The sequence below is a fragment of the Urocitellus parryii genome, chromosome 12 (genome assembly GCF_045843805.1).
Source record: "Urocitellus parryii isolate mUroPar1 chromosome 12, mUroPar1.hap1, whole genome shotgun sequence".
Classification (NCBI taxonomy): Eukaryota; Metazoa; Chordata; class Mammalia; order Rodentia; family Sciuridae; genus Urocitellus; species Urocitellus parryii.
The window spans coordinates 10,243,687-10,256,408 of record NC_135542.1 but is presented as its reverse complement, the minus strand read 5'-3'; the positions used below and the strand labels follow the sequence as shown (position 1 = coordinate 10,256,408).

At 43.0% G+C, this 12,722-nt stretch overlaps 2 protein-coding genes across 6 annotated transcripts in view; one reads left to right on the top strand and one right to left on the bottom strand.

The window, feature by feature from the left end:
• The window catches only part of LOC144249667 (small ribosomal subunit protein uS5m-like), a 46,978-nt gene extending 46,606 nt beyond the window's left edge, over nucleotides 1-372 (bottom strand). For all 5 annotated transcript variants that reach the window (XR_013342258.1, XR_013342260.1, XR_013342259.1 and 2 more), the window contains exon 1: nucleotides 302-372. Coding sequence is in view for 1 of the 5 variants with exons in the window: in XM_077791797.1 (XP_077647923.1) it covers nucleotides 302-359 (58 nt within the window). In the remaining 4 variants the exon portion in view is untranslated. The remainder of the gene's footprint in view (nucleotides 1-301) is intronic.
• A 92-nt stretch (nucleotides 373-464) lies between these two features.
• The window catches only part of LOC113178375 (uncharacterized), a 28,247-nt gene continuing 15,989 nt past the window's right edge, over nucleotides 465-12,722 (top strand). Inside the window, exon 1 of the mRNA XM_077791796.1 lies at nucleotides 465-524. Within this exon, the coding sequence (XP_077647922.1) occupies nucleotides 513-524 (12 nt within the window). The 5' untranslated portion in view covers nucleotides 465-512. The remainder of the gene's footprint in view (nucleotides 525-12,722) is intronic.

The following is a 12,722-nucleotide window of genomic DNA, read 5'->3' as shown; positions in this document are numbered from 1 at the left end:
CCTCTCAGCCCCGAACCCGGTGGGCATCACCGTGTGACCCCGGGGGTCGCGCCTGCCCGCCGGGAAAGCAAGGCTCGCCAGTTCCCTCCTCTTCACCGAAATGAACCGTGAAGAACCGACTACGCTTCACGGTCATTTTACAGCCGAGCGCCCCGACGCCCACAGAGGCAAGGAACGCGCGCAAGGTCACCCAGCGGTCCCGGGCTGGATGGGAGAGCCGCGGGACGCTGCTCACTTCCCTCCGCCCGGACTCCCGCAGGCCCTGGCGACCCCGGCTCCCGCGACCCCTCCCCGCGCTCACCGGTCGACACACCGCACAGCGCAGGGACGCGGCCCTCAGCGCGCACCGCCGCCGCCATGCTGAAGCGCGAGCCGCGCCTCCTCACTCCGGGGCAGCCGGTCCTTCGCCTGCCGCGAGGCTCCTCGTCAAACGGCGGGCCCCAGCCCTCGGCTGGAGGTGCGAGACCCGAGGACCACGCCGTAGCCCATATCGGGTGGGAAGGATTATCCGGATGGGCCACAGGGTAGGTTGGGTCAGGCGTAGCCGCGGACAGCTCCGCGGGGTCCTCGCGCTAGGGCCCGGGGGCGGGGCTGGGGCGGGGCCAGCCCGGGGCGCGGGTCGGCGAGTTGGAGGTGGCTGCTTGTGAGCGCCCGGGAGGTCGGGCTGGCCCAGCGAGCTCTCCAAGGTACCCAGGGCCGGGACGCACGAAGTGTAGGGAGGATCCACAGGGTGGATAAGACAGTGTGGAGAAATTGAAACCCGCTCCAGGAAAGCCCTGGGGTTTTGGAGATGAAGTACTTTGCTCGAGTTTCACAGGCATTTCTGCATTTATTCTGATTCCAACGTGTGGTCGTCACACATGCATATCCCAGGGTTTTCCCGTTCATCTCAGGCTCCGCTTTATGCAGTCTGTTCTTGCACAAATGATGCACAAACCTGCCACAAAGGACGGCAGGAATGTGTTGTAAGAAACGGACTCCTGCTCAGATAGTCTTTAACGATCGATCGGATCAGGGTTAGAATGTTCAGATATACAGAGAAGTAAAAATCGTGGCAGAGCCTACCAAGACTGACATAGTTGGGTTGGGGTTGCGGCTCAGCGGTAGAGCACATGCAAGGCCCTGGGTTCAATCTTCAGCACCACGTAAAAATGAATAAATAAAACAAAGGTATTGTGCCCAACCACAACTAAAAAATAAATATTTAAAAAAAAAAAAGTGACACAGTTGTTGTGCACTGCTGACCTTTGTGGCTAAGTGAGACAAAAGCCAGTTCAGTAGGGACAGCCCAGGTCAGATCGGTGGCAACTTTCTGGTCTGTGTTGTGGTCAAGCCTTCAAATGCTGTAAGGTCAATAGCAAGTTTGTTTTTTATTTTGTTTGGCATGTTGTTTATACCTAAATAATTATACATTTGAAATAATTATACATTCACAGGAAGTTGCAAAATTAGTACAAAAAGATACCCATGCACCATTCACCCAGTTTCCTGAAATGGTAATATTTTACAGAACTATAATGTGAAAACCAGGAAGTTGGCATTGATGTAACCCACTGAGTTTGTTGAGATTAATCAGTTTTGCATGGACTCATCTGTGAAAGTGTGTGTGTGTGGAGTTCTATGCAATTGTAGCATAAGTAGACTTATGTAACCACCGCCACCATCAATGTACAAAACTTCTATCTCCACAAAGATCCCTCCTTTCACCTGTAGAGACACTCATCCACCCTCCCACCATCTGGAAGATGGCAACCACCAATCTATTCTTCATATCTATAATTTTGTAAACTTGAGAACGTTTAGTTATTACCATCCTACTCACAAAAGAAGAAATTCATGTGTTGACATAAGATGAATAAAATTTATTTATAGATACCATTCAAATGTAGAGAGAAGAAATTGAAATAAAATATGTATTTCATTAAAGATTAAACTGAAACAAATACAAAAATAAAAAATAAAAAAAATAAATGGAGTCACATAGTGTGTGATGTTTTGAGTTGGCTTTTAGACTGTTGATGTCTATTCAAGTTGGTTTATAGTTTCTTACTTTTATTACTAAGTACTTATTATTACTGCCATTTGTTTAACCATTTGCCCTTTCTAGCATATTTGGCTTGTTCCCAGTTTGGGGCTATTCCAACCAAAGCTATCATAAACACTCATGTACATATTTTAGACATTTAAACTTTAAAAATTGTAGCAAATACATGTAAACTTTACCATCTTAACCATTTTAAGTGTGCAGAACATTGGCATTAAATAAATTCATATTGTTGTGCTATCATAATCACCTTCTGTTCATAGTATTCATTTCCTCTGTGCTGGGTGTGGTGGCACACACCTGTGATCCCAGCTGCTTAGGAAGCTAAGGCAGGAGCATCACAAATTCAAGGCCAGCCTTAGCAACTTAATGAGACCCCATCTTGAAATAAAAACAATAAAAAGAGCTAGTGATACGGCTCAGTGGTAGATCACCCCTGGATTCAATCCCTAGCACTAGGGGAAAAATTCTTTACATTTTGAAAAACTGAAACTGTCCTTACCAAATGTTAACTCTCCCTTCCTGTCTCTCAGCCCTACCTTTCCCCTTTATGTCTCAAGAAGTATGCCTACTCTGAGTACCTCATACAAGTAGAGTCACACAGTATTTCTCCTTTTTCTGGTTGATTTCACCTTAGTAGCATTTGGCAGAATCGTCCTTTAGAGATCAATAACATTTGCATGCACATGCATGTGCACACACATATAACGCCATATATATGTCATGTATACAGCTGTTGCATATATATAACTCCATCCCTGTGGTGTTTATATAGTCACTTGTCAAGGGACAATTGGGTTATTTCCACCTTTTGTCTATTGTGAATAATGCTGCCATGAACATGGGTGTATGAGCATGTCTTTGAGTCCCTGCTTTCAATTCTCTGAAGTGTATACCAACCCCATACCTATTTCTGCATGGGCATAAGATTTCATTTCTCTGGAATATGCCAAGTTCTAGGATTCCTAGATGTATGGTCAGTATATGCTCTGTTTTTAAAGAAACTGCCAGCTGGGTGCCTTGACACATGCCTGTTATCCCAGTGGCTTGGGAGGCTGAGGCAGGACGATTATGAGTTCAAAGCCAGCTCAGCAACTTAGCAAGGCCCTAAGCAACTCGGTGAGATCCTATCTCTAAATAAAATGTAAAAAAGGGCTGGGGATATGACTCAGTGGTTAAATACCCATGGGTTCAATCCCTGGTACCAAACAACAAACAAAAAAACTGCCAAACTGTTTTTTCAAAGTGGTCTTAGCATTTTATATTCCCATCAGCAACGTGTAAGAGATAGATGCTCTCTGCATGCTCACTAGCACGTAGTATTATCACCATTTTAAAAGCTGTTCTAACGGGTATAGAGTGACATCTCCTTATGGCTTTAATTTATATTTCCCTAATAGTTAATAACACTGACCTCCTTCCATGTGTGTGTGTGTTTTTCTTAACCATCTATCTGCATATCCTTTTTGGTGAAATGTCTGTTTGTATGTTTTGCTCATTTTCTAGTTGGATTATTTGTTTGTTTTTTTCTTTCTTTTCCCCCCAGTACTGGGGATTGAACTCAGGACCACACACATGCTAGGCAAGAGCTTAACCACTGAGCTACAGCTCCAACCCTGATGATTTATTTTACTGTTCAGTTACTGTTCATTTCTTTATTTATTCTAGGCGATTCCATTTTCAAATAGATAATTTGCGAATATTTTCTCACAATCCACAGTTTGTCCTTTCATTCTTTTAGCAAGGCCACTTGGCCATTCACCAAGCAACAGGTTTTTATTTTGATAGTCCAGTTTATTAATTTCCCTTCATGCATTGTGCTTCTGGTGTCGTGTCTAAGAACCATATCCCTAATTCATGGTCTAAAGCTTGTCTCCTGTTAATTTATAAAAGTTTTGTAGTTTGGGGCTTTACACTTAAGTCTTTCATCCATTTTATTTTGTTTTGTTTTATTTTTGTAAGATGTGTGAGGTTGAAGTCGGCTTGCAGAAGTGTTCAGACAAGCTAGTCACTTCCTCCCCCAGGAGCCAGGGGTCGCCTTATCCTCATTCTCCAAACTGCCTCCCACAGCCACTGCTAGTCCACTCTGCACCCACGTGCATCCCCATGTTGCCCAGTGGGACATTCTGTGTCTTCCTTTTATAAACTGCTGTTGAGCTCATCTGTCATTGTGTGGTCAGCCATCCACATGGCCCTGGAGCCATTTTTAGTGTATTCCCAGAGCTGTGCAACATCATCACTGTCAATTTTAGATCACATTCATCACTCCAAAGAGAAACCCCCATACCTTCTGCCACTCCCCTGATCCCCATCTGCTACCCCAGCCTGAAGCAATAGCTAGTCTACTTTCTATCTCTATAGATTTGCCTCTTCTAGAAAATTCCTATCAATGCAGTCACACATGGTCCATTGTGGCTGGCTTCTTTCACTTAGTATAACATTGTTGCGGTTTACCCATGTTGTCGCAGGTATCTGTACTTCCTTACATTTTATGGCTGAGTAACATTCTGTTTGCCTGGATATACTACATCTTATCCATTAGTCAGTTGATGTACATTTGGGTTACTTTTGCATTTTTTCCATTATAAATAATGCTGCCATAAACATGCATGTACAACTTTTGTGTAAACATGCTTTTGTTCTTTTAGATATGTACCTAAGAGCAGAATTGCTAGGTCACATGGTAACTCTGCTAGACTGTTTTTCAAAGTGGCTGCAATATTTTACAGTCCTACCAGCAGTGCTTAGGATTCTGATTTCTCGCCAATAGTTTTGGAGTTCAAGCATTGCTGTTTTAATCTGGTTGTCTTTTATTATCCAGTTTTATTGGTTCTTTGAATATTTTGGATATAAGCCCCTAATTGGTACATGATTTGTAATTATTTTCTTCCATTCTGTAGGTTTTATTTCCATTTCTTAATAAGTATCCTTTGAAATACAAAGACTTGAGTTTCAATTGTGTTTTTCTATTTTATTGCCATTGCTTATACATTTGGTGTCATGTCTAAGAATTTACTGTCAAATTGATCCGTGTTTTCTTCTAAGAGTTCTTACATTTAGGTCTTTAATCTATTTTGTGTTCATATTGGTGAGATGTGGTCCAACTTTATTCTTGTGCATAGGCCCTCCAAGTGTTACATCATCATTGTTTAAGGGAAGGGAAAAAAGAAAGAAAAAGATAAGGAGAAGAAAGGAAAGACTATTTTTTCCCTATTGAATGGTCTTGTCACACTTGTTGAAAATTAGCCATCCATAGACATGTAGGTTTACTTCTGAGCTCTCGATTGTATTCCATTGATCTACAACATCTGTACCACACTATCTTAACTGCTGTTGCTTTGTAGTAGGTTTCAAAGTTGTGAAGTATGGGGTTTTCTACTGTGTTCTTCTTTTTAAAAGTTATTTTGGCTATTCTTGATATCTAGCAATTCCATGTAAATATTAGAATCAACATGTCAATTTCCGCAAATAATACAGCTGGGATTCTGATAAAGAGTGCTTTACTGTATAGATCAGTCATCTTGACAATAGCACGTCTTCTGACCATGAACATGGGATGTTTTTCCACTTTTTTTTATAACTTCTTTAATTTCTTTCAACCAGTGTGTTTAGCTTTCAGAATATAAATGTTGCACTTCCTTTTTTATTTTATTCCTAAGTATTTTGTTCTTTTTGGTGACATTATACATGGAATTGTTTTCTCAATTTCATTTTTGGATTGCCTGTTGTGCATGTACAGAAGTAGTAGTGATTTTTGTATATTGATCTTGATTCTAGCAGTGTTGTGGGACTCTTGTATTCTAATAGGTTTTAGTGGATGCTTAGGATTTTCTGAGTACAAAATCATGTCATCTGTGAACAAAGAGGTTTTCACTTTCAGCTAGCTAATTAGCCTCGTAGGGCATGTGTTGTTCTCTCCCTCTCACATTTCTTTTTACCACTCTAGTGCTCTGGATCCTGACATTCTCTAGCTTTTAACAGAAGGGGACACTCACAGTTGTCTTTCCTTAATCACAGAATCTCTGTAGCTCACTTGGATTTATTAGAAGTTCCAATTAAGAAACCTGTCTTATTATTTGTTGATGAATCCTCTCTCAGAACTGAAACTGGAGGTTATCAAGCAGAATACGTGATCACTAATTTGAATTCTCTTTAGGATATAGTCGACCTGAGGGGATGTCAGACCAGATGGCAAAATGTACTGCATTTACTACACAGAGTTTGTCAACTCATGTGCACTGAGAGTAGGTTTGCGTGGCAGCATCATGTGACTTTAGGATGCTTTGAAAACAAGGAGGGTTTCCTAACCTCTGCTAGAACCCCCATAAAAATGAACAAATTAAGGAACATGTAGATGCAGCTTCCTTCCTTCTTAGAGGGGCGGCTATCATCAGGGCTGTGGCCCATGCAAAGTCAGAATGAGAAATGGCACCATGGATGTGAAAGGAAATGCTCTAGCAAGCAGTTATGCCAAAGTAGCAGCCTCAGCCAAAGTTATGCTCCTAAATGGACCCCAAAGAGTAAATCTAGAGTGATTCAAAGAGAGTATCACACATTATCAACGTGAAGACCCTGGTTCTGAAAAAAGAATAATATTAAAAATTATAACCTTCACTTGGATAATCTCTAGTGCTCCCAAAATGGCTGCTTTCTGGTATCAGATTATTTCAGATGGATATTATCTAAATTTCTCCATGTAGTTGCCCATCATAATACACACAACTTGGTCACTATCTTAAATTAGTATTGGAGAAGGAACTTTTAAAAGGGAGCTTTTTAACAGGTTATTTTCAGGTTATGGATCACCTGTCAGCATAATTCTGGAAATCCTGCAAAGGTGGGGCATGGCCAGGAGCCAAAGCCTCCGGGGCCACCCTGCACACCTTCAGGTGGGTCTTACCCAGCTTCCATCCTTAAAGAGTTGGAATATGTATGCATCAATGTATATCTGTTTTCAGGATGAGCTGAAGCATTTCCTTGCTAAACATGCACAGTCCTTACAACCACTAGCAGCTGCTTGGTTTTTTCCCCCCAACCTGAGGCTCCTAACTTTCATATCAAGTGATCAAGGCACATATTTTACAGGAATCATTGGAACTCCATAAGGCATTACCCCATGTTTAAAAATGACACTGTTTTTACCATACTTAATCTCCCAGAAAGCTTGAAAGAACCAACATTCTTCTTAAATTAAAATGAGCAAATTTTTCAGAAACCCTTGAACTCCTAGCTAAAGGTTTTACTCACAGAATTCCTTATGGCCATAAGATTCACTCACTTGGGACACATCAATTCTTCCCCTGAGAACTGGTACAGTAAGGCCCACTTACTTAGGGGTTTTGCCTCCAATGATAAATCTACACTGCTATTCTCAGGCATGGAAAAGTACTGCAAAGGACTTGGGTCTAGATCCTTCCCACAGCATCTTCCTAAAGACCCTGTTTGTTACATTAAACCACAAGATTTTGTCTGTTAAGAGTCACCGGGGAAAGGTTGAACCTCCTTGAAAAGGACCTTTCAAGGAACCACTAACAAAACTATCACTAACTCTGGAATAAGTTATTGACAGCAGCTCTCCCTGGGATACAGATCTGTGTCTGTGCATTGGCACAGGACGTGATGGGCTGCTGCATTGCTCTGGATTTCTCATTGGCTTGACATGGTGGCATCTGCGCTTCTTTCTGAACTTGGATCAATGAACAGGCTAGACGTCACATTAAAGAGAACAATTTGCTCCATTCTTCTGCACGGCTACCATTTCTTATCAGATATTATGAAGATGATATAACAAGATCATGTGCTACGGGGTACATGAACAATGGAACATTCCCCACGTGGTGAAGATAGCATCTCTAGTGGTCCCTGAATTGGCCAGCCTCTCTCCAGCAAGAGATTGAGCAGAAGGGGGATCCATAAGCACACAAGCAGAAGATGGCCACACCACTGAGTCACAGGTCTGGCTCACACTTCTTCAGCAACCATCCTGGAAGCCAGAAGGTGACCTGTGCAGCAGTCATCTCAGACATGGCATGAACTTGGTCAATCACTGCAGCTCCTCTGTTTTTTGCCCCCACTACCAACTCAGGACCAACCATGGAAAGTCACATATCTCCCTGAAGCAGCCACATGAGATGTCCTGCTCCCAGCTAAGTCAGCCCAGTTTTCCACGCCAACAGCTCTCAACCTGGGTCACACCTGAGCTTCCTTTTATTATTTTTTTTCCATTGTAAAGGTGTCTCACTCCCTGCATGCATTTGGATGTCTGCTGCAGGTGGAGGTGGCTGATGACTTGGTTATAGGAACCTCTGAATCATCTCTGACTGCTCTTATTTGAAAGGCCTTTATTTCCACATGGGCAAAGCCCTTCCTCTTCTAGAGAAGAAAACCAAGTCCCAGAGAAGGTCATTGAGGTGACCTCCAAATGTCTTGGAGTATTTGGCACAGATTCCTGTCCCCCTCTTCTTCCTTAGTAATTGTAGCTGAGCTCACTCCTGCTGTGTTAGACAAAGACTTTGGTTTCCAGTCTCCTCAACAGGGAGTCTATAAGCAGGAGTGATACACTGCAGTTGTTTATTGAGGAATGTCTGTAATCTTCATGTTTGTTACATGTTTGTTGGGGACCGCAAATCAAGATGGCGCCTGGCAGTTTGCCAGGAGGAGTGGTTTGTAAGACAACGCCACCAAGCCATTAAGTTGGTGGGGATTCCTTATTGGCTGACTGTCGTATCTAGATAATGCTAATTGAGTCGAGCTGTGTGTAATCAGTTAGGTATATATACCTCTGCTGTTCTGCAATAAAGCGGCTCTTGCTACCTTGGGTGCCCACTACCTTGAGTTCCCGCTCAGTTCCCGCTTCAACCTTCAAGTTGCTTGTCACCTCCCAGTTATTTGGCCCAGACAGACTGCGGTACATGTTTAATTGAATAATAAGTGAAGAAGGATTTTTTACTGATTTGTTTTAAGGTGGGTGCTATGTAATAAAGTATTTGGCCGATCCTTGTTGCTGGTTCCTTGGAACTTCCTGAGCAACGAGAGAGCCCTTGGACCATGCATGATATGCAGAGTGGCAGCCTGGCCTTGCCAGAATTACCAACCAAATGATTAGAGGGTTGGGGCTTTGAGCCATGTGGTATCAGTCCATCCTCTAGGGAAAGGAAGGGGGCTGGTGACTGGGTTCAACTGTGGGGTCAAGGATAGAATCCACTATATCTGTGTAATGAAAGTCCAATTAAAACCCTGGACACTGATGCTCAGGTGAGCCTCCCTGGTTGGCAGTACTCTGTGTATTGTCACACATAAGTGTGCAGGTCGCCTAATGTGTTCCTGGGAAATGACAGGAGCTTTGCATTTGGAAGTTCCTAGACCTTGCCCAATCTACATCTCTTCCTTAGGCTGGTTCTACTGGGTCTATTTTAGCTATCATTAAATTTATGATGACAATGTGATATTGTATGGTGGTGCATATCCATGATCCAGTGACTCCAGAGGCTGAGGAAGGAGGTTCTCAAGTTCAAAGCCAGACTCAGCATCTTAGAAAGGCCCTAAGCAGCTTAGAGAGATCCTGTCTCTGATAAAAAATAAAAAAGGGTTGGGTTGGGGATGTGACTCAGTGGTTAAGCACACCTGGGTTCAATCCCTGGTACCAAAAACAAGCACCAAAACATAGCCCTTTGTCCTGAGTTCTGAGAGTCATTCTAGTGAGTTATCTAACATACAGGGGTAGTGGGGACCCCTGAATTTGTAGCCAGCTGTCAGAAGTGAAGGTGGTCTGGGGACTCCTCAATCTGTGAGGGCAGCCTTGTAAACTACCATATTTTTAACCCATGAAGTTTATCCCAATTCTGAGCAGTTGGCATCAGAAACTATTACAGTGCAAAATCCAAAAGCACTCAATTTCTATTACACACACATAAAAACACACCACACTATCCTAAAGATGAGACTATGCTAATCTATTTCTGAATTTGAAAAACAGGAGGCACCATTACATTTTTCTAAGAAAATGTTTAATTGGCAGTTTTCTAGAAGGAAAGATTTTCAACTAGTACAAAAATATGAAATCAGCCAGGTGCACTGAGAAAACGTGGGAAAGTCAAATTCTTTTTCAAAGTAACTCCCAACTGGTGAGAACCCACTGGAAGCTCCCTTCTCAGAGGAAGCATGAGCCATGACCTTCAGCAACTGATAAGAGTGGTGAGATGATGAACAGAAAATTACTTAAATGGTTATCACAAGACCAGAGACCCTCTGGAAGGTGTGGTCATTCATTGTGGCTCTCCACACTTTAGAGATTTAGTAATTTACCAAAACATTGAATCATCTCCGTAATTCAGTTTTAGAACCGACCCCCCCCCCCCCGGTCCCCATAACATTGTGGTCACTCTCATTTGCCATTCTCAGGACACCACTAAATCTCATTTGTCTCTGAAAAATGTCCTTTTCTGGACCTTTCCTAAGGATAAAACCATATAATATGGACTCTGATATCTGCCGTCTTTCATTTAGAATAATGTTTTTGAGGTTTTTATTTTTTATGACAGCCATATTTTAATGGTTTTAATCTTAAAAGAAGATTTCATTCCAAAAATTCCAAATCTAGTAGCATGCAGTTGCAATGGGAATTGCTTCTTGCTCCGATACAGACTACTTGTGGCCTCACAGAGAAGGTAATGTGCTACAGAGAAACAAGGACACAGGGTGTCCTATAGCAAGGGCCTTCAGTCTCATCTCCAAACTACAGCTGAACCCACGGGAGGAGGCCAGCCCAGGAAGGTCTGCAGGGCAATGCTCTCTAAAGATCCATCTCCTTAGCCTAATCATGGCTGGGCTAGGTCACTGATGGCTGTCCACCTGCTCAGCCTTGTCACTCTGGCCCCTGTGACACCCCTCCCCGTGATCCACAGGATGTGGTGACCAAGGACAGGCACAGTTAAACACTGGCCTCCAAAGGTAGAAGGCACCAGGCAGGCCATTTGCAGCTTCCTTTCAGCTCATGTGGTGGATTTCAAATCTGAAAGGAATTTTCCTCACATTCCTTCAGCTCCCAGGGTTTTTCTCTGGGGTGAAGAATTGATGTATGCTGAGTTCTGAGTTATACTAGTGGGTTTTCTCAGTTTTACCAAATTCAAAGATTTGCTCTAGAGGTAGGCACAATGGCATGCTCCTGTAGTCCCACACACTGAGGCAGGAGGATTGCTGGAATTCAAGACCAGCATGGGCAAAACAGCAGGATCCCATCTCAAAACAAAAATCTTAATAATACTAACTTCTAGCATGGTAGACTAGGAGCTTGATAGACCCAAAATTCTTTTTGAAACCTAACCCTCAAGGTGATGGTACCGAACTGTTGTTGCTTTGCTTTTGTTTTTAGACCAAAAGGTCACGAGGACAGATCTTCACAAAGGGATTAGTGCCCACAAGAGGCTTGAGAGAGCTTATTAGTTCCTTTTGTCCCTTCCACGATGTGGGTAGGTGTAGAAGGGGCCCCTCACAAGACCTTTAAGCTAGTGGCATTTTGTTCTTGGATTTTCCAGCCTTTGGAACTGGGAGCAAAAAATGCTGTGTTGTTTTTCAATTACCTGGTCTAAGGTGTTTTGTTAGCAGCTGCAACAGCCTAAAACAAACTGAGCATGAAAAGTGTGTTTTCTGAAGGCAGCCCTCAGCCAAAGAGGGGAGGCTTGTGAGGACAGGGCAGTTGCTTTATCAGTTCTATTTAGGGGTTCAAGATAAATAATTCACAAAACCAGGGAAGAAAGGCCATTCCCCCTTCTTGTTGTTTCAGTGTGCTTCATTCTTCTGCCAGTACTTCCAGTGGCACAGATGGCCAGGATTTGCCCAGTAAGCAAATCTTCTTCCTCCCAACCAGGGGGCACTGCCTGGGAGCCATGGGTGGCACAGGAGTTTCTGCTCCCATCTCCTGTGCTCTGGAGCCAAAAAGGCAAAGGGATAGACAAATGAGATTTTCATCTCCACATAATTAGGAAGAGCTGGAACTGCTTCAGATGAACTTAAGGGGATCTGCCTGTCCCTGATATCTCTTCTAATGGCCTGCTGCAGTGTCTGAAAGTGCCCCCCCCCCATTTTAAGACCAGATCTTGCTAAATTATCCAGGCTGGCCTCGAATTTGAAATCCTGGTGCTTATCCTTCCTTCAAAGTAGCTGGGATTGCAGATGTGAGCCACTACACCCCACTGAAACTCTCCACTCTTAAATTCAGTCCCTTGAGACAAATCTTGACCCAGAGGCCTTTGCTACAATGTACATTTCTTGCCCAGTGCTAATCAGTGCTATCAGGAATGTTCTCTCCCTGGCTCAGTGCTCTAGATGGGCCATTTGATCTCAAAAACACTTTTAGGGGAATTCCAGTTCCCGCCAGCCTATAGGTTCCCCATCACCTCAACATTCTCTTTGTGTTCTTTTATAGTCAAGTGCTTCTCCCACTCAATTCCTTATGACCACTGGTCTGTTCTCTGTCCTACAGTTTTGCCTTTTCCAGAACATGTTATAAATGGAATCACCAGGTATGTAAAACCTTGTAAGACTAGCTTCTGTCACTTGGTATAAAGCCCTGAGTCATTCTTGTAGTCATGTGAATAACAGTTCCTTTTTAGTTGTCTCTTAAGGCAGGTTGTTAGAAGATGCTATACAATATATCCACTTACATCCCATTTAGTAACAT